Here is a 24,770-nt window from a genome sequence, read left to right as displayed (position 1 = left end):
AAATATCGATATGTTGAATCAGTACCCAACTAGCCCACTCCCCAATATTTATTTTCCATTTATTTCCCCCATGAAACCTCAATGTGTGGCTCTTGTTGAACTGAAAGAAAAAGAAAAATACTAAGAAGAGCCTCTCTTATCTGCAGCCAACCACTTTGTGTGCAAAGACCACTATGATGATTTTTAGTTCTGTGAACAGAAGAACTGATAAAGTATATGTCAAACAATAAGTCTTGTACCGCTGCTTAAGGGGACAGGAAGTTTGGAGTAACTAATTGATCTCAAAGTCTCTGCCACTTCTAAAATGATACAGTCTTATGATACCCAAAGACATCATAGAATCAGTGGGAAATTGGAACTGAAAATAAACCCCAAATCTGGGTTAAGCCTCAGCAAGTAGAATTGTCCTGATAAACCATTTTTCTTTGAATCTGTATCTGTGGTCTACAATTTGTTTTCAGACAGATTGTTTCTAGCACACATTTGGATAATCCATTGTTAGGCTAGGTTCTTCCTGATGGACAGGCTGGACAATGTAGGTGGACACACACAATTGCTATATGGAAAACAAACAAACAAAAAGTTCCATAATCCCTGCACATGAGCCCTTCTAACTTGCCTAAAAAACTGAAGAATCCATTGTGTGTGCCAGATATACATGTGGCCCAGCAATTTCCTATGGAAAATGTATTCTGTCTGGTAATTAAGATGTAAATCAAGTTCACTTAACATATTCAAGTATTTCTACTGTCTTCTGTAGCCTGGCAGGTTTCTGGAGAACAGTTCTTCCTCCCTCTAAAACTAAAACATACTGAAGTTTCCTCTGGCTGACAGCAAAGACAGTTTGGGACTGTTGTTTATGTTGTTTGACTTAATAAAATCTTGGCACTAAAAGTAAACTGGAATAGAGGCAGCATCTTCTCATAAACTATAATTCTGGTTGAACAAAGCAGACATGTGGAATAACCATTATTCCCTTATTCATAGTGTTTTTGTGAAAGTCTGGTCTCTGCAGATTCTGTATTAACTTTTCAACATCTTTTCTCATGGGCTTTGTAGAAAGGAGTGAAATGAGCTACCAGAGCATTAGGCGCTTTATTGAGTTTCCTTGTAGGTGGGGTAGCAGGGCAATTGTTTCATCATTAAAGAAGAAAGAAATTTAGGGGATTGCTCAGTTTTGCAACTTTTCTTCTGGCGAAAGTATAGCTAAGAGCATGGAACTCCCCTAGTCTATAAAAAGAGCAATTACTCTTTCACATGAATATATCCTTTTCATTACTTTTCACTTAGAATTCCCTAGTATGGGGTAGGGGTGGGGGGCATGGTGGTGCCAGAAACACATAGCATCACTATGGACTTGGAGTGCAGCCCAGATCTGGAATTTCTTGTCCCCGTAGAAATGGGAGATACAAGAATGTCCCTGAGGACCTGCTGGGCAGCTGGTTGATGATACCGGACACCTGTTGTTGCCCTGCCCCTCAGCCCCCTGGCCCTGATCAGGACTTATTTTATCCGCTAGTAAGTGTCCCTGCAGCTCTGCCCTTCTACTCCTTATCTGTATTCCCAGGTCAAACAAGGTCTACATGTGACAGGTATCCAGAAATGCCTGGAGAACTGATTGATTGGAATTCTCTTTCCCTTTTGGAGTGCCATTACTCATTTTTCATATTCTACTCATATTCCGTTTCTCTCCCCCTGACTGAAGCCCTACCTGAATAGGGTTCAAATATTTCAAGACTACATCAGGGTAAAATTAGCTAACCAAACCACTCAGACCAACAAGAGTTACAGGGTGGCCTTTCTTTTTTTTTTTTTTTTTAAAGATTTATTTATTTGAGAGAGTGAGAATGAGAGAGAGAGAGAGAGAGAGAGAGAGTACATGAGTGGGGGAGGGTCAGAGGGAGAAGCAGACTCCCTGCTGAGCAGGGAGCCCGATGCGGGACTCGATCCAGGGACTCCAGGATCATGACCTGAGCCGAAGGCAGTCGCTTAACCAACTGAGCCACCCAGGCGCCCCAGGGTGGCCTTTCTATATAAAAGCAGGTTGCTTGAAGTTTGAGACTTTTGTTAGAGTGAAAACCAACTTTTTAAATCAATGGGAGTATATAAGTAAAAATTCATCAAATAATGAACACTATAATTTAGCTCTATTATCGGCAAAAATAGAGGGAAACGGTTATAGAAAGAAACAAAGGGAGGGAAGGCAGGAAATAACAGAAAAAAGTCTCCACCCTAACCAAACCTGAAGGTTAGTTCAGATTTGATCCTACAGGTTGGAGTGTCCCCAACTCTGACAGTTTTGACCATGAACTACAGATCCTACTGTTTGTAACCCTGGTTTTTCACTTTTCTATGAATTGGTATTTAATTCTTATGCTGATTTTCACAGTTGTTCTCAAACTCTACCCTTTATTATCCCACTCTTCTGGAATAATGTTTTAGTACTTTCTAGGCTCTTTATTGAAATTTTAGAACTTTTTGATACTGTTTTTCTTAACCTATGAAGCTATTTTGATGGCAGGCAGAAAGATTCATCTGCTGAATTTTTGTTCCTCCCAATAACTCACTGGCTATATCCTTATTATAAACTTTACAACCCCAAAAGCAAGTATGTAGAGTTCTGCCTTGAGAGTTCTATGGCAATGTTTGTCAAGTTCCCCAATAATAAAATCACCTTTTAAAAAATTTTCTAGAGATAGAAGTTTAATACTAGAGAATATTTATAATCACTATGTACCAGGCACCTTTTATATGTGTTATCTCATTTCTTCCTCACAAAAAAACTCAAAAGGTATTTTTATACCCTTAAATAACATTATCCTCCTTTTTATATATGAAAAAATTGAGGCTCACAGAGTTTAAGGAACTTACCTTAAAGTCACATATTAGTGAGCTGTGAACCCAGGTCTTTGTGGCTCCATAGCCCATGACCTTAGCCACAGCACCTTGCTGCCTCCTGAGAGGGAGGCTCAGGAAGATTGGTTTTGTTTGGATCTATTCCCCCTGGGGCAGAACCTGACATGGCATTCTGCCAGTGCTGTTAGTCGCTTGGCTTGTCCTTGGAGATCCAGAGGCTTGATTACAGTCATCATCTGGACTATACTCCATTTAGATACTGGTTTTGATGACATGGGTCTTTATAAATGGCTTTTTAAAATTTAATTTTCCTTTTTTTTTTTGAGAGAGAGAGAGTGAGCACGGGAGGGGGGGGCAGAGAGAGAGGGAGAGAGAGAGAATCTTACGCAGACTCCATGCTTAGTGCAGAGCCTGACCTCACAACCCTGAAATCATGACCTGAGCCCAAATCAAGAGTTGGACACTTAATCGACTGAGCCAGCCAGCCAGCTGCCCCGAATTTAATTTTCATTTTTATCTGAAGTATATGTATATGGCTTTACAAGTCAAATGCTACAAAGTTGTTCATTCCTCTTCCGAAATTCTGTTTCCCAGAAGCAACCATTTTCAATTTTTTTTCAGCTTTATTATGGTATAATTGACCAAACTCTAAGATATTTAAAGTATATACAACATGATGGTTTGATAAACATACACATTGTGAAATGATCCCCCCCCCCCCATCGGTTAATTAACAGAACCATCACCTTGTATACTTACCTATTTGGGGGTTGAGGGTGAGAACTTTTAAAGTCTACTCTTAGCACATTTCAATCATATAATGCAATGTTATCAACTATAGTTACCGTATTACACATTGGATCCTCAGATCTTATTCATCTTATAACTGAAAGTTTGTTCCCTTTGACCAAGATCTATTTCCCCCAGGCCCTGGAAACCACTTTTCTACTCTATTTCTACGAGTTTGACTTTTTTTGAGATTGAACATATAAGGGATACCATGCAAGCATTCCCATTACTCCACATCCGCACCAGCATCTGTTAACCTCTTGTCTTTTTGTTAATAGATATCCTAACAGGTGTGAGATAATACCTCGTTGTGCTTTTGATTTGCCTCTCCCAGACAACTAGTGATGTCCTTCATGTATCTGTCAGCCATCTGTGTATCTTCTTTGGAAAAAATGTCTATTTAAGTCTGTTGCCCATTTTTTAATTCAGGTACTTTTTTGCTATTGAGTTGCATATGTTCCCTATATATTTTTATATTAGCCCCTTAACACATACATGTTTTACAAATATTTTCTCCCATTCTATAGGTTGTCTTTTCTTTGTGTTGATGGTTTCCTTTGCTGTGCAGAAGCCTTTTAGTTTTATGTAGTCCCACTTATTTTAGCTTCTGTTGCCTTTATTTTTGGTATCAAATCAAAAAAAATTATTGCCAAGTCTGAGGTCAGGGAGATTACCCTCTATGTGTTCTTCCATTAGTTTTGTGGTTGCAGATTTTATATTCAAGTATTTAATCCATTTTGAGTTAATTTTGTGTATGGTATAAGATAGTGGTCCAGTTTCTTTCTCTTGCACATGGCTGTCCAGTTTTCCCAACACCATTTATTTGAAGAGACTGTCCTTTCCCCCAATTGTATATGCTTGTCTCCTTTGTTATAAATTCACCATATATGGATGATTTTATTTCTGTGCTATTATGTTCCATTGATTTATGTATCTGTTTTTATGCCAATACCGTACTATTTTTTTTGGTTACTAAAGCTTTGTAATATAGCTGGAAATCCACGATCATGATGCCTTCAGCTCTGTTCTTTCTCAAGATTGCTTGGGCCATTGTGGGTCTTCTGTGGTTCCATACAAATTACAGGATTCATTGTTGTATTTTTGTGAAAAATGCCTTTGAAATTTTGATAGAAAATGCATTGAACCTATAGATTTCTTTGGAAAGTAGGGAAATTTTAACAGTATTAATTCTTCTAATCCATTAACATGGAACATCTTTCCTTGTGTGTTTTCCTCAATTCCTTTCATATTTCTTATAGTTTTCAGTGTGCAGATCTCTTACCTCCTTGGATAAATTTATTCCTAAGTATTTTATGCTTTTTGATGCTATTATAAATGGGGTTGTTTTCTTAATTTCTCTTTCTGAAAGTTCATTGTTGGTATATAAAAACACAACTGATTTTTGTATACGGATTTTGTACCCTGCAACTTGACCAAATTTGTTTATTCTAACAGTGTTTTGGTAGAGTCTTTAGGGTTTTCTATATATAATACCATGTCATCCACAAATAGAGATAGTTGTACTTCTTCCTTTCTGATTTGGATGCCAGTATTTGGTTTTTTGCCTAATTGTTCTGCCTAGGATTTCCAGTATTATGTCAAATAAAAGTGGCAAGAGTGGGCATCCTTGTCTTTTTCCTGATTGAGAGGGAAAGGTTTCAGCATTTCACTGTTGAATATGATGTTAGCTGTGGGCTTGTCATTTATGGCCTTTATTATGTAGATATGTTGCCTCCATACCACTTTGTTTAGAGTTTTTGTCATGAAAGTATGTTGAATTTCATCTAATGCTTTTCTGCATCTATTGAGATCACATAGATTATACCTCATCTTGTTGAGGTGGTATATCACATTGATTGATTTGTGGATGTTGAACCATCTTCGTATCCCTGGACTGAATCCCACTTGATCATGTTCTTTTTGGATTATCTATTTCTTTATCATTCAGTCTTGGTAGGTTGTATGTTTCTAGGAATGTATCCATTTTTTTCTACATTATGCAATTTGTTGGAGTATAGTTGGTTATAGTAGTCTCCTATTTTGGGGGGGATCAGTTGTAATGTCTCCTCTTTCATTTTTGATTTTATTTGAGTCTTTTTTCTTAACTACTCTACAGTTTTGTCAATTTTGTTTATCTTTTGGAAAACTAGCTCATAGCTTCATTGATCTTTCTATTGTTTTTCTAGTCTCTTATTTCATTTATTTCTATTCTGATCTTTGTTATTTCCTTTCTTCTAACAACTTTGGGCTTAGTTTGTTCTTTTTGTAGTTCTTTGAGCTGTAAAGTTAGGTTGTTTATTTGATATCTTTTTTTCTTAATGTATGTATTTATCATTATGTATTTCCCTTTTCATATTGCTTTTGCTGCATCTCTTAAGTTTTGATATATTTCCATTTTCATTTGTCTCAAGATATTTTTGATTACTCTTTTGATTTCCTCTTGGACCTATTGGTTGTTCAGGAGCATGTTGTTTAAACTCCACATATTTGTGAATTTTCCAGTTTTCTTCGTGTAATTTCTAGTTTCTCACCATGAGGGTTAGGAAAAAAATGCTTGATATGATTTGTTTTCTTTAGTTTTTCAAGACTTGTTTTGTGGCCTAAAATATATCCATCCCAAAGAATGTTACATGTGTGCCTGAGAATATGTATTCAGATGGAATGTTCTGTAAATGTCTGTTAGATCTTTCCAGTCCAAGGTGTTAAGCCCAATGTTTCATTATTATTTTCTGTCTGGATGGTACCCCTGCTTCCTTTGCTTTCCATGTGAATGGTATGTCTTTTTCCACCCCTTCACTTTCAGTCTATGTGTGTCCTTAAAGCTGAAGTGAGTCTCTTATAAGCAGCATTTACTTGGTTCTTGTTTTTTTGTCCATTAAGCCACTCTTTGTACTTGGATTGGAGAATTTCGCCTATTGACATTTAAAGTTGTTCTTGGTAGGTTTGGACTTAGTATGGCTATTTTGTTCATTGTTTTCTGGTTGTTTTGTAATTCTTTTGTTCCTTTATTTCCTCTTTTGCTCTCTTCCCTTGTGATTTGATGATTTTCTGTAGAGGTTTGCTTTGATTGCTTTCTCTTTATCTTCTGTGTATCTACTATAGGTTATTGTTTTTGTTACCATGAGGCTTAGACCATTTATGAGTTTATTTTAAGCTAATAACAACTTAACTTCAAACACATACAAAAGCTCTACATTTTTACACTCTCCCCTCCACACTGTTTCTGATATCACAATTTACTTCTTTTACATTGTTGTTATCATTAACAAATTGTTGCAGCATAGATATTTTTAATACTTTCCTATTTTAAGCTTCACATTAGAGCTATAAGTGATTTGCCCACCATGATTACATTAGAATATTCTGAATATAGCTATGCATTTATCTTTACCAGTGAGTTTTATACTTTTATATGTTTTCTTGTGGCTAATTGGTATCCTTTAGTTTCAGCTAGAACTCTCTAACATTTGTTGTAAGGCCAGTGTAGTGGTGACGAATTCTCAGTTTTTGTTTGAGAAACTCTTTCCTTCAATTCTGAAGGATAATTTTGCTGGGTAGTTTGTTTAACTTTAGCATGTTGAATATATCAGGTCCACTCTCTTCTGGCCTGAATGTTTCTGCTGAAAAATCTGCTGGTAGTATTATGGAAATTCCTTTGTATGAAACAAGGTGCTTTTCTCTTACTTCTTTTAGATTCTTTGTCTTGGACTTTTGACAGTTTAATTATAATGTGTCTGTGTGGATATCTTTAGATTCTCCTATATGGAACTCCTTGGACTTCCTGGATCTGGATGTCTGTTTCTTTCCCCCAGGTTAAGGAAGTTTTTAGCCAGTAAATTTCTTTACATGCACTTTCTGCCCCTTTCTCTCTCCTCCTTCTGGGATCCATGTAATGCCTATCTTGGTCTACTTGATGGTGTCCCATATGTCTCTTAGCTATTTTCACTAATTTTCATTCTTTTATCTTTTGGCTCCTCTGATTAGATGATTAGATTTGGCTTCCTCTGCCCTGTCTTCAAGTTTGCTGATCCTTTGGCCCACTTCACCTAGTCTGCTGTTGAACTCCTCTAATGAATTTTTCAGTTCAGTTATTGTATTCTTCAGCTAAGTGATTTTTGTTTGGTATTTTTTAAATAGTCTCTCTTTGTTGAAATTCTCGCTGTGTTCATGCATTTGTCTCTTGACCTTGGTAAGCATCTTTATGACTATTACTTTGAATTCACAGGTAAATCACTATTTCATTGAGATCTGTTTCTGTAGATGTTCCTTGTTTTGTTTGGAACATATTCTTCTGTTTCTTCAATTTCCTTGATTCTTTGTTCATTTCTGCACATTAGATAAAACAGCCACCTCTCCCAGTCTTGATAGAATGGTCTCGTGTAGGAAATGAATCTCTTGAATCAGGCCAGCCCAAGTTCCTAGTTGTCCCTCAAACCTCTGAGGTTGTCCCAGCCACCTGCTTTGTTGTTAGTGGCTCCCCGTAGCTGAGGGTGCTCCAAAACCCATCAGTGTCCCAAAGGTGAGAATTGCAATCAGCATCTGGATGCAGGCTAATATAAACTGGACCCTTGGAGAGCAGCTAGGATACTATGTACTTAATCCCCTCTCCAGAGAGACACTGGAAGATGGGCATTTTTGCCTGCTCTCTCTGTGCTAGGCCCAGGATATAGCCAGTAGGAGTGCTCCTGTACCTGTTAAAAACTGCTTTGTGTGCTACAGGATTATGGGACTCAAGAATGCAAGCCCCATTGGTTCTCAGAGCCAGGCAACAGGGGACATCCCTTGAACAGAAGCTCCAAAAGCTGGGGTGCCAGACATTTGTACACTCCTTCCAGGGAGATATTGGTGACTTAGTTTTACTGTTGCAGCAGGCTGGAGGGAGGGGACAAGAAAGGCATCCACCAGTTTCCCAGTCTCTGGTGAGGATTGCAGCCAGCCAGTATGTATATGTTATAATTAGAAGCCTCACCCTCAGCAGGTTTTTAAAAAATGTTTTAATTTAAGTTCTATTTAGTTAACATAAAGTGTATTCTTAGTTTCAGGAGTAGAATTTAGTGATTCATCAACTGCATATTACACCCACTGCTCATTATGTCAAGTGCCCTTCTAATGTCCATCACCCAATTACCCCATCCCCCCACCTCCCCTCCAGCAACCCTGAGTTTGTTTCCCTATAGTTAAGAGTCTCTTATGGCTTGCCCCCCGCTCTGTTTTTCTCTTATTTTCTCTTATTTTATTTTTCCTTCCCTTCCCCTATGTTCATCAGATAACAGCTTCTAAAGTATACAAATAAACCTCTTTCAGGGAAGACTGGTATATGGGTAGTTTTGCCTATTCCCTCTGTGCTGAGCCCTGGGGGTTTAGCTGGTTAAGAACTGCTTCTTGGCTACAGTCCTGTGGGACTTGTGAATGGAAGCCCTATTGGCTTTTAGAACTAGGGTTTATGGGCCTCATCCCTCAGGTGGGAGTCCTAAAAGTTGGGGTACTAGATGTGAGGTCCAAACCCTTTGCTCCTCATGGAGAAGCTAGGAGTTGAGAATTTGCTCCCAATTATAGGACACTGTGCCAGGAGCAGGGTTTATGGCAAGAGTGTGTCTCAGCCTTTCCTACCCGTTTCTAAGTGGGTATTCTTTCATTTGCCCGATGTGTATGAGCTGCTTGGCTAGTTTCTAGATCTTTCAGAGAGAACTACTCCATGTACAGCTGTATATATGATTTGCCTGTGGGAGAAGAGGTGCTCAGGAGCCTTCTATTTCACCATCTTAGTCAACTCTCTTCCATTTTCATTTATTTTCACTATTTCTTCTGTTAATTAAATCCGTATTTCTAGACTGACCATTTCTCAAAAAGGCAAAATACATTTCTTTGTTCCATGTGTTTGTTTATGGCAGTATCTCCTAGAATCCCTCACCATCGTTTTGCCCCTATCGCCTATATCCTTTGTCTAATTTTACTCTCTTCCTTTGTGGCATTCCTTGAGAAATACATCTTTAGAATAGATTATTATATGGAAGATAATATTTTTGAGTTCTTATATATAGTCCAGAAATATCCTTGTTTTACTGATACTGTTGTTTAGGCAGACACAGATTTTTGAAAAAAATGAAGACTTTTAAAGGTATTGTTCGATTGTTTTGTTTTTTGTTTTTTGTGTTTTTTTTAGTATTTTATTTATTTTAGAGATAGATAGAGATAGATAGGGGAAAGCCAGGACCAGAGGGAGACGGACAAGCAGACTCCACACTGAGTGCAGAGCCTAACGTGGGGCTCAATCTCACAACCCTGAGATGATGACCTGAGCTGAAATCAAGAGTCAGATGCTTAACCGACTGAGCCACCCAGGTGCCCCTGTTCATTGTTTTCTAACTTCCAGTGCTAAGAAGTCAAATGTTATTCTCAGTCTGGATCCTTTGAATGGGACCAATTTTCTTCTCAAACTTTTAAGATCTTGTCTTTATCCCAATGCTCTAAAATTTTTCAACTTGTCTGCTTTGGTTAGTCTTTCTTCTTTTTTTAACTTTTGCTGAGGATATAGACCTTTTAAATCTGGAAACCCATGTCTTTCAACTCTGAGAAATTACTTACTTTCTAGGATAATTGTGCCCCTTTTCCCCATCTCTCTCTTCTGGAATCTACTACTTAGGTGTTACATTCCCTAGAAAAATCAGATTTCCTTATTTTTGCTTATTTTTCATCTGAGTATTTGTCCTAGTATTTGTATAACCTGATCTTCCAAAACTTCTATTTAATGTTTTATTCTATGTTCAAAAATAACATCTTTTATGAAAACTTTTAATAGCATCCTATGCTTATTCCCTATGTGAAATCAGTATTTTCTGAGACATTACTCTTAGACCTTGAGTGTTCTAAATCTCGTGATAGAATGTGCTACCTGAGAAAGATTTTGCAGCTTCAAATATTTTCTTTGTGTAGGGTTTGATCACCCAACAATATAGGCCTTTTAGTTTTAAATGGTTTCTTCAAAACTTGTCAAGTATCATAAAGTGTTGGCAAGAAAACAGAAAAAGTAGCGTATGAACATCTGTGGAGCTGAAGTCTAAATAACAGTGAAATAAAGACATAGAGATGATTCCAGCAATCAGACTTGGCCCAAGCACAGGGTTTTTGGCAATGGCCTGGAATGTGGAATGCACTGCCCGCTTAAATCAAGGTCCAGATGCTTGTAATTTCTTTTTTCCAGTTTCCATTCACCATAATGGTGTGTGTGTTTTTTTAAGGTCCTCAGGCCTCTGAGCAAGAATTTAATCTTTAGAAAATGTTCCATGCCCAAACATCTTATGTGCATGCAGTTTATTTAAATGAGTGACATGGTTTTATATCAGCATTCTTATTGCAAGTGATAATGGCACCTTGTATCAGTTATTAAGTTTACAAAATGCTTTGATGTGTAGTCTCACTAAAAACCCTGGAAGCTTTAATCCTCATGGCACAGTTTGCAAATGCAGACAGTAATAGTACAATGATTAAGAGTCTCATTGTTCTTGACCGAAAAATAGGGTAATTCTGATCTTGTAGCATTTGTGTGTGTGTGTTTTATTACTTTATATATGTACAATTAATGTGTCTCATATATAGCAAACAGTGGTTGCCTTTGTTGTAATGCTGGAATCTGTCATCTTAGAGATTCTAGCTGTATTGTAATGCAAGGCCTCAGTAGTCAAGAATCTGATTTCCTGGAGCTCCAGAAAGTTGTTACTTCTCCACTTAGTATCCTCTGTACCAAATGGAGCTGTCTTCCTTCTGTTTTTCACTCATTTATAAAACGTATTTCCATCTTTTATGTGTTCTGCATTCTTATTCAATTACAAACTCCTCAAAAATGGGAATTATCTCCCAAAGGCCTTGTACAAATTTGAGACTCGAAATACTATCAGCTGACTCAAGTTGATTTTACACTCAAAATTATTTTCCTGCTAAGTCTGCTGTTGAAAAGAACTCTTAGTTTCAGGCAAATGCAAACAGCTTTAATGCCTGAATTTCTTTTTTTTTTAAGATTTTATTTATTTATTTGACAGAGAAAGACACGGTGAGAGAGGGAACACAAGCAGGGAGGGTGGGAGAGGGAGAAGCAGGCTTCCTGCTGAGCAGGGAGCCCGATGCGGGGCTCAATCCCAGGACCCTGGGACCATGACCCGAGCCGAAGGCAGACGCTTAATGACTGAGCCACCCAGGTGCCCCACTTCCTGAATTTCTTAAGAGGATTTGCTCTGTTTAAGTATCCTATGAATGAAATGTGTCATATTGCATAGCAAGTTAATGCATAATTCTTAGACTCAAACATACTTAGAACGCCAAGGCATCTAGGTTTGTGTTTTTTTAATGTAAAGAGTTAAGGCCTAGCCTATATGAATCTGCTTTATACAGGAAAAGTCAGTATTTGTGCCCATTCTCTTCATGGTGATACTACCATTTCCCTATTGTGGAGATGTGGCTTCCTGTGATGGACAGAACACCAGAATTCCAGGAGACAGAAACAGGAAGTCCTTGCAAAGAAATACTTTCATGTGCATCTGTTCCCCTAGCTTAGCCTAGTAGTTCTCAAATGTCAGTGGGTATATGATTCACCTCAGGAACTTGTTATAAATGCCTACTTAGACCCCCTCAAAAAATTGATTCAGTAGCCAAGATGAAGCAAGAAATCTGCGTGTTAAACAAACTTTCCCAAATGCCCCTCTGTCATGTGGTTCTGACATAGGTAGTTCAAGCCCCACAAGGAGAAACAGTGCCTAAGTCTGAGGCCATACCCAGGGTTGGGATAGTAAGAAATAAAAGGCAACCTTTCCATTAAGTAGCTAAGTAGCTAAAACATTTGAAGGAAAGAGAGACTCCTTGTTGCTGGAATTAGCCTGGGTCCACCACATACCTCTTTCCTATATGTTCCTTACCAACTTGCCTAGTTGCTTCTGCTAGTTGGCTGTCTTTTTAAAAACGCCAATCTCTTTTATTAACTTAATCCTTACACAAAACATTAGACAAGGTGTCTGGAAAGTAAAGAGTTTATTTCCCCATGATGCTTCTCAAATATATGTGTACTCCCTGTCCTCATGATTTCAAAATAGAATTAGGAAGGATTTCAGTATAACAAAGGAAGGTTGTTTCCTACCCCTGGAGAATATATTACAATTTTTTAAAAAAAATTTCTCTCCTACACAGCTACGAATTCCAGGTGAAACCCAAAAACCCACTTGGAGAAGGCCCACCCAGCAACACAGTGGCATTCAATACTGAATCAGGTAATCACATCAACAGTAATGTAAAGGGCCACAATGTTTTGCCTAAGGAGCTTCTTTGAAACCCAGCTAAATAAACAGTGTATAAATAAAGAGTTTCTTGAATTTTGAAAAAGCAAATTGGTAAAGGTAGCCTTCAGGAAACTACATACATCTTTTCTCATTTCTTTTGATGTCAGAAAAAAAGGCGTATCAGTTTAAAAGATAAAAACTGTATCAGTATACTAAAAAAACTAGTGAATGAATGCTCCTCTGTATGCTTAGAATCAGTGCCTAGAATCAAAATATCAGACAGTCATAGGACATCCAGAAAGGGAATTCATTTGGTAGTTTTTTTGATGAGCAGCTGTGGAATTTTCTGACCTTGTACACTCCAATTCCTTTAAAAGAGACATCTGTACTCACAGCATTATTTGTGTCATTTTTACACCAACTGCACTTCATGGCATACTGGTGATTTTACCACCAACAGTTTCTGTCTGAATCTGAAAGAGGAAGCCTTAAAACGGAGTGAGAGCCTGAAGAGCAACAAAGATCCCAAAAGATAAAGCTGAGTACCTGGCAGGAGAGACTGTTCAATGGAAAATAATTCTGAAACAAAATACACTTTCAAATTCAGTCTTTAGCAAGAGTGTACCACTCTGCAAGTCAGACTGAACTGTAAGCATCCATCTTCTTCCCTACGCCACTGGCACACTGGGGCTTACTTACCTAATGTAACATCTGACTCTCTGTTTGCTATTTCTCTTAGCGGACCCAAGAGTGAGCGAGCCAATTTCTGGTAAGTACCTATCTCAGCATGAACACAACTACATGCTTTTCTGAACTGATTCAACTAAATAGGCATGGCAGAATTTTGGTCATGATTTCATTTTAGTCCATTTAGTCTTAGAATATCAGCCAGGTGGGAATGCTTACCTAAAACATTCCCTAACATTGAGGAACCTATAATGTTTGGGGAACAAGTTGGGTATTTCGAAACTTGCTTTCATTCATATGCCAGGGCAGCTCAAAATTTCTGTTAAATAAGTCAAGATATAACATCCTCATGTCCATTTTTAATGACAAGTCACATTAAAGCATCTGTTTAAATTGTATACTATGCTACCAAAAAAACGCACAAAAAAAAAAGCAAAAACAAAAAAAAAACCCAAAAAACTAAATTTGCTCCTAAGGGGACGCCATCTACATCTAGCCCTGCATAGGTTATTTGAAACCTAAACATACTGCTTATTTCACTATTGACAGGAACTTAGGCGGGAGTTTTATGTTCAAACTCACACATTACTTTGACTCCAATATTTAGCACTGGAGAAAACCAAGTATCAGCAGATTGACAATGAACTTTGCAAACAGCTTTTTATAAAACATTTAGGACAGCTCTTCGATACCCAAAGTTGAATGCTAAGCTCAAAGCATGTGTTTTCCTTATGCAGCAGGGAGAGATGCCATCTGGACTGAAAGACCCTTTAACTCAGACTCTTACTCAGAATGTAAGGGCAAACAGTATGTCAAACGGACGTGGTATAAAAAATTTGTAGGGGTGCAGCTGTGCAACTCTCTCCGATACAAGATTTATCTGAGTGACTCCCTCACAGGTAAGTAACACCACCTGCTCTGTTTCAAGCCTTCGGGGAATGCTTTACAGTGTTCTGTAACATGGCCTTTTCTGTGGCTAGCTCCAGACACTAAGGTGTGATACAAACACAGTTCTTCCTTCTGAGCAAGATGTTACTGAAATACTTAGCCTGGGATTTGAGGCATGCTATTAGAAATGTAAATAATGAGGGGCGCCTGGGTGGCTCAGTCCGTTAAGCGGCTGCTTTCGGCTCAGGTCATGATCCTGGGGTCTTGGGATCGAGCCCCACATCTGGCTCCCTGCTCAGCAGAGAGCCTGTTTCTCCCTCTCCATCTGCCTATCACTCTGCCTACTTGTGCTCTCTCTCTGTCAAATAAATAAATAAAATCTTAAAAAAAAAAATGAAAATAATGAAAATGTAATATGAAACAAAATCATCAAGGAAAACTTGAATGTAAAGGCACTTGCCCCACTGAAGCTCAATTTTGTCACAGCCGCCAGGGACAGAGCGCCTACTGATAGTAAAATGAGTGTATGTAACAATCATCATGGAAGGAATAGGGCATACTTAAGATTTCAAGTCTCCCAAAGACAGGATCAAAACACCTGACCAAAAGAGTGATAACTCCTTGCTCCAGGCTCTGTGGCACTGTTATTTTCTCTTTTGCATTCATGCAGTAAAAATTTTAAACAAGGCTGGCCCCAACATGGAAAGGTAGACATTTGGTCAGTCATTCAACAAATAGCTGCTTTGTTCAGAGGTTTTCTAGGTGCTAAGGACAAAGCGGTACACAAAACATATTCTGCTTTCTTGCAGCTTATATTTTAGTAGAGAGAGACCACAAATATGTAAATAAAAATTGCATGTAGCGCTTTGAAGAAAAATTAGAAAGGGTGAGAAAATGGCCGAGTAGAAGCTTCTTTAGTTAGAATGGCCTCTCTGAACAGCGAAGGTTTGTGCTAAGAAGAAAACTAGGAGAAGCACCCCAGCAAAAATCCAGGGATGAAGCACTAGAGGTAGAGAGAGAAAGGCAAAGGCCCCCGCCGGCACGAGCCCAGCCAGTGCTACTGGTGTGGGTGAGGCTCAGTGAGCGGAAGGTCAGGCAGGCAGGCGTAGAATCATGAGGAGCTCTGACACCAGGTAAGGATTGGGGGTTTTCTTTTGACTGTCATAGGAGACTGCAGGAGAGATTTATGAAGAGTAACATGATCTGAGCTGCATTTTAAAAAGATGACTGATCTCTGGGAGCGGGGGGAGGGAAGGAGTAAGAGAGAGGAAGGAATAAAAGCAGTGGTGGCAGCTCGAAGACTTCCATAGTTCAGTCAGGAGACACTGGTGGCTTGAGCTACGGTGAAGGGGGGGGATGTACAAAAACAGAAAAGACTCTATCTGAATACCTTTGGATATTTCAGAATTGTCCTCTATCAAAAATAGTAATACTTCATGATCCTTTTAATTTCTCGTTCCTTAGGAAAATTTTATAACATAGGCGATCAGAGAGGCCATGGAGAAGACCACTGCCAGTTTGTGGACTCGTTTTTAGATGGACGCACAGGACAGCAACTCAGTTCTGACCAGTTACCCACCAAAGAAGGTATGTTTTCTGAGCCTCCTCTTAAGCAAGAGGATTTTACAAATTAACACAGAGAGAATTCAAGCTAAGGAAAACAATCACTTTAAAAATAATTCTGCAGTACTACTGCTCTAATTATCTGACTAGAAAAAAAGACTTTCATGTTAAGACCTTAATAGAAGTGTTTCAACTTTCCTCCCAGTCCTTAAGACTCTATTTTAGAGCTAAGGGAAATTACACACAGACATCTATAAAGACATTCTACTTCAGGAACACTTCAGTTTGCAAAAACAGCTATAGAAGAGTAGTGTTTCCCAACCTTAAATCACTCCTGTATTACCTTATAGTTATTCAGAGCACACTTATACAGAGCACACAGGCATTTTTTTATTCCCTTATTATTTGCCACATAAATATAATTGAAACTGAACAATTCTGGTAATGAATAACCACTGTAACTTGCTAAAGACATATTAAGCTGCTCCATGAGGACTTAAAAGACTGAAATTTAATCCTTAGGCAGGGCAGGAGAGAGTAAATTAATGTCCATATTACTCAGCAGTCACTAAGAGGTTTCTGCATTATTTGACTCATCTTTTCAGCAACACATTCTGTTCAATGGCATTTAAGTCCTCTTTTACTGTGGTTGGTGTTTTTATCTGTGACCCCATTAACAGGAAGTTGCAACTGCTGCCTCTCAGGAATGGGATATAAAACATACTGTAAATTGTGTATATTGCCAAAACATTTTACATTCGCAGCAAAAATTTTAATCATTTAGTGTAGAGTCCCTGAAGGAAGATTTCAGCTAAGTTTAATTTTTAGAAATTTAGTGTTCTTAGAACTACCCTTCTTTCGTTTCCTAACACTGTAGTAAATAGCACCTTCAGGGACCACGACCAGTCTGTACCGTGCAGAGACTATACTGAACGTGCTCAATCACACTCAAAACACAAAACCTCTCCGACTCTGCCCCTCTTCGGCTTTGTCTCTCAGACACTAGCAACCGGCTCATCCAACCTTGTTAAAGCACAGGTCAGAGGAGTTTCAGGTGCCCCTCATGTTTAGCCAGCCATTACGACGACCTCAGGGAAGACACCAGGCTCTCTGTTGCTATCCATTTTCTAAAATACTTCACTTCACCTAGAGTAACATTCAGCCATTTAAGGACACCCTTCAATCTGTGAGTGGTGAGGGCAAAAATACAGCAGCTATTAAAATAAAATTATTTTCCTTCTTAGGCTATTTCAGAGCAGTTCGTCAGGAACCTGTCCAATTTGGAGAAATAGGTGGTCACACCCAAATCAATTATGTCCAGTGGTATGAATGTGGGACCACAATTCCTGGAAAATGGTAGATGCTGCAATCAGGATCAAAAGTGCCTTCTGTTTATCATGGCAAAAAAAATAATTGGAAACACTATAGTATTTGTCACATTCATTTAAAGCTATTATGTTTACTATGTATTAAAGTTTAATAGCCATAGTAGATGTTTATTAGAAATGTTGCTGAGAATATTTATCAGGTTTTACAAAATCATTTTAAGAAAACAAGATATTGACATTAACAGGATAACATTTTTAGGGAAGCTGGCTCCCTATCCATGGTATTTTAAGAGATCATTTGTATATTATTTATCACTCTGTTGTAATGATGTTTTGAGATACTTTTATAACAAATTTAACATCAAAAACTAATATACTTTTAAAAAAATATTTACTTTTATTAAAGTGTATTCTTCTTACTGATGAGTTAATTCCATAAATCTCAACTTGGTTTAACTTATTAGATCAAATTATCTGAGCATTTGTATCTGGGGGAAAAAAGGTCCTAATAAATATTCATGTTTATTTAAACTTCAAATTTTTAGCAATAGCTAAATAGCTTTTCTGAAGCATTTCAATAGTTAACCATTCATGCCGATATACATTTCCTTAAATCTCTGCAAATTACTGAAAACTGTTTGAATCATTAAATTTGATTTAGCTGCAAACTGAATAGAATATCTGATCTACTCAATTTCAAAATACACATTTTGTTCTTTCTCTACCCATAAATATGTTACAATGTCTGAATGTACTTTGTCAAACTATCCCTTTAAGCAGGGATTTGTCTTCATACTGTTGTTAACAGAATTCTAATGGAGCTGTACGTAGAGACTGAATGTGAAGCCTGAGCACAAAAGTAACGCATGACATCCCTACCACTTTACAGGTTATGTACTCTGTTTTTAGACCTCTAGGAATGAATGTATCAGAGAATGTTTTCGTAATTTTGTCTAACTCAACCTGTAATGAAAATCTCATTTATTTTTTAAAAAAAAGTCCTTCATTTGCGGAGGGACATGGGAATGGTGCATTGTTGCCCTCTTTCTGAAAGGACCTTGCCTCTGCTTCAACATGCTTCAAGTTTATCGATGCTACATTTTGTATTTTTCAAGTATAAACTCTGCAATAAAGAGATGTAGTTTTTTTAAGACTGAGTTCTTCATTTCTGAATGATTCATCTCTATAAGTTATTCAGGATCTACCCAACCCCCCCATAGCTGTTGTGTTTATATGTAATGTTGTCTTCCTCTGAAATCTATTTTAAAGAAGTTTCATTGTTTTAAACCAATGATTATTAAATGCATTTCTTTCAAAGTCAGGACAAAAAATCAAATGGCACCATGTTTCTTGGAACAGAAAACTGTAAGTTAAAACGCCTATACTTCATTTTGAGACCAAAGAGCAAAAAGAATTTTTTTTTCTCATGTAATTTAGTTGTTAACACATACAAGACCACTAATGGATTCAATTATCTTTATTAACCTATCAATGTTACATTTTATACATAATACCTAGTTGTCTTCTCAAAGGGATCTATATTTTAGTACATCATGTTAATAATAAAAAGCCAAGTTAAGATGGCTAAACTTCAACCTAGCGTTTTAATATCCTCTGGACAAGGCAAGCTAGAAAGTCAATCAATCACTTTACGCACATCAGAGTAGTGTTCCAAAATAACTAGGCAGCTGCTACACTTTTAAGCAAGGGAAGAAAAAAACTTTCATTTTGATCTTTTTGTGTTCCAGCAAATTATACTTTCAATTAACAGCAACAATAGATCATAAAAAATGCTCTGCTTTTTAAATTTCTGAACTTCAATACAAATTAAAATAGTAGTACTGGAGTCTTTTGGGAGGCAAACCGCTATCAGCTACATTCATCAGTGTAGCTGAGCCTCTTTATCGATAACCAGGTCCAGGTTGGGTATAGCCCTGACCAAAGGGAGGGCGGGTGCGTGCATAGGGGTTAGGCCCACTAGGAGGTGGGGTCATAGTACTTCCAGGAGGTGGAGTAAAACCTGGTCTCGGTTGATAGGCCCCGGGTTGGCTTGGAGCCATTCCAGGTTGTGAGGCAGGGGCCACAGTATAACTGGTAGGCTGAGAAGTTTGGGTAGTGTAAGTCTGTGGAGGGTAACTGCTCGCCTGGTACTGCTGTGGTGGTTGAGCAGGCAGCTGTTGAGGCTGGCCAGCAAAGGCAGGAGCCGGTGCCTGGGAAGCTGGCTGCTGGCCATATCCCTGGAACTGCTGAGGTTGTTGGGGTCCAGTCTGCTGACTATAGCCTGCTGAAAAGGCAAAATAAAGTACATATAGATCTTATTTTTCTTTTGGTGAAGGCTTTCCAGAGAATTAGTCTTACTGTTATGGACCAAAAAAGATGAGAAATTTAAACTTATTCCTAAGTATTTATATAACAAGTAGAGTAGTATAGTCCATCCTATAGTATCACTTCAAAACCAAATAGTATCAAAAAAAGATATTTTCTAAACTGAAACCACTCTATATTTCATTACAAATGCTTCTACACTACATAATCCCTAAGAGCAAATACCTGTTGTAGCATAATTCCTAGTACAGAACAGATGCTCAAATGATAAATGCAGGAATTAACGTAAAGCTAGTCATTAACCTGGTGTGGAGGAGAGGCCTACTTAACAACTGTACCAAGTAAAAACACATTGAAACAATATTTTTAAACGAAGCAATGGTGTTACAAATACATCTTACTGTGCTAATGAGATGCTTTAAGGCTCACTCACTTTCTATAAAAACTAAGCCATTTAAAAATAAACATTAAGTACCCATTTTCACAATCCTTAAAATCTTTTAGATTCGGTATCTGATCTTTTGCCTTTACAACTCAGAATTCTGACTTAGAAGTAACAGCATAACACACAAAAAGCATATGATATTGCCCCACAATATCAACATCTACATTCATTATTAACTAGGATTTTTTTTTCAATTTTTTTAAAAGAACAAGTCGGCTTCACTGAAAACTTTTATCTCTACCATGAAACACACCTGCAGCTACTTGCAATGAAACCTCTCCAATGACTGGAATCCTGTCAGCATTAAATACCAGATACATAAGAAAATAATTAAAATATGTACAACCCTGCATTTAAAAAACAAAAAAAAAAAAGGATTGAATGAATTTGAGTATATTCTGAACTCACCTTGAACCTGGGTTCAAAATTTACTCATGAAAGAAACCTTTTTGACATAGTCCATGAGTAAAACTGGAAAAGGTCAGAGGGAAACTGCCAAACCAACAGTGTCAAAAATGGTCCAATGTTACCACCACCACTTACAGTCTCCAAGCAGAGTATTTAGTTGACTATTTCCACATCTCCCAATCAAATTCAAGTTAATAGGACTAGTGGGATCAGAAATACAAAGATGATGATTTGAAAACTAAATTTTACTCAAGTGAAGACTCTGACTAAAATCATTAAGAACAAGCTTAACTTTCAATAAGTAAATCAAGTATCTAAGGCATTTTACTTATGGTAGCATCCAAATACTGAAGTCAATTCATGATAAAATCTTGAATGTCATACAACTTCTCCTATCTTCTAAATAAAATTTATTTGCTTAATTTTTTTACTGTAAGTTTTTGGAGAAACAGAAGAACTCAGCTTTTACAATGAAAATGTCTATACAAGTTAAGACTATGAGCAAAATACTGCTGCCTTTTCATCCTGGCAGCTGAAATCTAGACTGGATTTTTAACTGAGTCTGGGAACAACCAGATCCTTAATTATTTCTCAACAGAGGGAATAACTCCTATGGGCCTAATGCCATTTCATTAGCAACCTATTAGTCTTTGATCATAATGTGGCAATGCTTCTATTATGTGTATAGCCCCACCCTCTCCGTTGAAACTCTTGGTGAAGAACAACAAAAATCTCAAGAAATGGAAATCACGGGATTTTTTAAAAAATTACTGAGTATTGTAGGACAAGGGATCATTATGATCCACAAAGTCTAAAATATTTACTATCTAGCCTTTTATGGCAGATAAGTCTGCTACCACTGGCCTAGGCTGGAGAATGCAGAATGATATAAATAATTAACAGCAAAATCAAGTACACTGGCTCTGAGTTCCCCCACTGAATGGCTGTGTGTCCTTCCATGTGTCACAACCTCTTTGAACCCTAACTGCCTCATTTATAAAATGAGTGGGTGAGACAAGGACAAATGGTTTCCAACCCTGCCTGCACTTTAGAATGACCTGCAATGCTTTTAAAATAGCAAAGCCTGAGTCCCACTCCTAACCAAATCAAACAAAATATCTGGGAGTAGAGCCTAAGCACCTGTAACTTTCAAAAAAAAAAAAAGCTCTCCAGGTGATTCTGAAGCACAGAGGGAGTTGAAATCCCCTGGATTAGAATGATGACTAGGTCTTTTCAGATCTGATATTATTTCTACAAATTATATAATTTATAACACCCTGACTTTAAAGGACTGCAAACCTAAAATAATCCTAATATCATAATCCAAGCTTAAACTCATCCCATTTACTTTACATAATTAAAAATTAGCAGCTATCGGCTAAATCACTCTATAGCAAATATAATCCAAATAAAAATTGCTATATGAGTTAAAGTATGTCAAAACTCTAATTAAAGATAGACTTTTATGGTCTAGTGCAGGAGTCACAACCTACTTTTTTCTGTGACCAGCCTGAGAGTAAATATTCTAGGTTTTGTGGGCCAGTCTCTGCTGCAACTACTCAGCTCCGCCACAACAGAGCGACAGACAGCATAAGAATGAACAGGTATAGATGTGTTCCAATAAAACTTAATTCACAAAAACTGGTGACGTGCCACATTTGGCCTGTGGCTATAGTTTGCTAATTCCTGCTCCAGTTGAACTATAAAACTCCGTAAAATAAAATTCTGGCAAGATTCAACTTAGATAAATTATTTTTAATTACATGAACTTTTGATACTTAAATCTTTGGCTGTGAAACATTAAGTTAAACGTAAACTCTCGGATGTAACAAATGTAAAATTACGTGATTTATAATCATCATGGTCAAAGCTACACTAGAGAGATTTCATATTTAAATATGGATAATCTTCAGTGGACAGAAGGTAAAAGAAAATACCCAGAATGCCTATTTAAAACAACTATATTCAACATTCTTAGCTGCCTAGATTACATTTGACACAATTCTATTTTTTTGACCTGTTTTTGGTATTCCTACATACTCTGGGAGATTTAAAAACCTAAGTAACTTAATTTGGTTCTTATTAAGATTGCCTTTTCATGTAAGAGGAAAATGTTAATATTTTTACAGTACACCAGAATTGTATGTGACATATAATGGGCGAAAAGCATTTTTGCTGTTCTAAATCACCTGAGAGATAAGGAGATCTTATCAGTACGAGATAGCTTGAGTTAAAAATGTTTTCAAACTACAAGTTATTACAAAATCATCTATGACTGCTGACCGAAATGTTGATTTATAATAAAATATTCATGCAAATATTTAAAAATAAATGTTATTTCCTCCCACAAATAAATACTTAACACCTCCTATGACAATGTAAGTATTACAAACCAAGGAGTTAAGAGGAAAGGCTTCAACTTTAATGAGTACAGGAACAGCTCACAATCAGAGTCACCTCCCTCTGGACACGCGCTCACCTGAATACTGGATACCGTACTGCTGGGGCGGCTGGGGCGGCTGGGGCGGCTGCTGAGCACCATAGCCGGCCTGCTGCGGGTACTGCTGGTACATCTGACCTAAAAAAGACAAGACAAGGAAAAGAGGCAGGTTTAATTTGGCAGAGAGAAATACTTTCAAAGCACATTTAATTCTCTCCCCACCCAAACACGTAAGGACACTTAGTAACAAGACACAAGAATGTGTTTGTTTCCCTTTAAGTGCTGCGAAATAGAGAAGCATGAACAACTGAACAAATGTAGCTGCTCTGCTGTGGATTAGCGGCAGAGAACTCTCAGCTGCAGCAAACACCACTAGTGTGCGGTCACTTCATAAATTCTAGAAAAACAAAGGCTTTCGAACCCAACTGCCAACAGATAGGTACTGCTAATGCTCAGTAAAAATCAACCGAGTCAAAAATCAAGAAATAAAAATCTGAGAAAAGGAACAAATACAACCGACAGCTCCTAAATCTCTCCCAAAGCACTGTATTTATTCTAACGGTTTGAACCTTTGTTACCATCTGAATGGACTCTCTGGTAACAAGGAACTATGCGACCTTTCATGGCAGACCTCAAAGACACCTGTGGCATTTTACAACAGTCTGTTTTTCCATCTTATGAATATCCTCGCCCATCATGCGGAATCTGATAAAGCCTAAATGGTCCCTCACTGCACACTTTTTTGAAAATGGCAGACCTGTTTAACATTGAGGATGTATACTGGGAAATGAGAGTCCTGTTTGGGGTCAGGAGATCACAGTTCCTACAGAAAAACCTTTTGGACACACTTAATACTTGTGATTTTTTTTTTTATAAAGATTTAATTTATTTGACAGAGAGAGACACAGCGAGAGAGGGAACACAAGCAGGGGGAGTGGGAGAGGGAGAAGCAGGCTTCCCGCAGAGCAGGGACCCGATGCAGGGCTTGATCCCAGGACCCAGGGATCATGACCTGAGCCGAAGGCAGACGCTTAACGACTGAGCCACCCAGGCGCCCCAATACTTGTGATTTCTAAATGAGGATTTATTGGTTCACATCTTTCTCATCTCTACTCTTGTTCTAATGGTGGATTCAGCTAGATCTAATACCTAGAGTAGCAATAAAACGTGCATTTTAATATCTAGTTAATATTTAAATCTTTAATTATATACTGGCTCATTCTTTCAAAAATATTCACACTACCTGCTGTTAATCCAAAGATTATGAGTAATTAGCATATTTCTGGCAGAAAGGGACAAGTGAAGAAAAGTCACATTATCTTAGTGCCACCACTCAAACTGAGGTACAACTGGCAGCAAGCACTCACAGCCTGAAATCAAGGGATAGAGCCCACTCCACTGGGCTCCCCACTCAGCCCTATGTACTGCAGCACTGAATGAGATATGCCTGTATTTATAGCCAGCTTATTTCCTAGCAAGCAGTCGTCTGCATTTTATGATAGAAATAAAATCTACTTAACTATTTTTAAACATTATATTAATCCTCTTCCCAAATAAAACAACAAAAAAACCTGACAAAAGTTTTTTAAATGCTTTCCTAATGGTTTAAGACTTACAGATAGTACAGAAAGTAGTACAGGAGTTAACTACATTGGAAGATACCACCTTAATCCTAGATTGTATTTCATAACTAAATTTCAGAACAGAAGTAATCAGAATCTGGTATAGAAATATAATCAAAAGAGAAAAATATGTACAGCATTATGATAATAGGTTCT

At 37.7% G+C, this 24,770-nt stretch overlaps 2 protein-coding genes across 14 annotated transcripts in view; one reads left to right on the top strand and one right to left on the bottom strand.

The window, feature by feature from the left end:
* Positions 1–18,525, top strand: part of LOC110582342 (ABI family member 3 binding protein) — a 243,312-nt gene extending 224,787 nt beyond the window's left edge. For all 10 annotated transcript variants that reach the window (XM_044919605.1, XM_044919617.1, XM_044919613.1 and 7 more), the window contains 5 exons: positions 12,820–12,899; positions 13,648–13,677; positions 14,333–14,494; positions 15,948–16,070; positions 17,291–18,525. In XM_044919605.1, coding sequence (XP_044775540.1) covers positions 12,820–12,899; positions 13,648–13,677; positions 14,333–14,494; positions 15,948–16,070; positions 17,291–17,406 — 511 coding nt within the window. In that variant the 3' untranslated portion in view covers positions 17,407–18,525. The remainder of the gene's footprint in view (positions 1–12,819; positions 12,900–13,647; positions 13,678–14,332; positions 14,495–15,947; positions 16,071–17,290) is intronic.
* Positions 18,526–18,836: 311 nt separating this feature from the next.
* The window catches only part of TFG (trafficking from ER to golgi regulator), a 32,819-nt gene continuing 26,885 nt past the window's right edge, over positions 18,837–24,770 (bottom strand). For all 4 annotated transcript variants that reach the window (XM_044919601.1, XM_044919602.1, XM_044919603.1 and 1 more), the window contains 2 exons: positions 23,032–23,130; positions 18,837–19,658 (listed from right to left, as the gene is read on the bottom strand). In XM_044919601.1, coding sequence (XP_044775536.1) covers positions 19,276–19,658; positions 23,032–23,130 — 482 coding nt within the window. In that variant the 3' untranslated portion in view covers positions 18,837–19,275. The remainder of the gene's footprint in view (positions 19,659–23,031; positions 23,131–24,770) is intronic.

This window comes from Neomonachus schauinslandi, chromosome 1, assembly GCF_002201575.2.
Source record: "Neomonachus schauinslandi chromosome 1, ASM220157v2, whole genome shotgun sequence".
NCBI classification, from domain to species: Eukaryota; Metazoa; Chordata; class Mammalia; order Carnivora; family Phocidae; genus Neomonachus; species Neomonachus schauinslandi.
The sequence above is the reverse complement of the archived record's forward strand: the minus strand, read 5'-3'. Positions and strand labels throughout refer to the sequence as shown.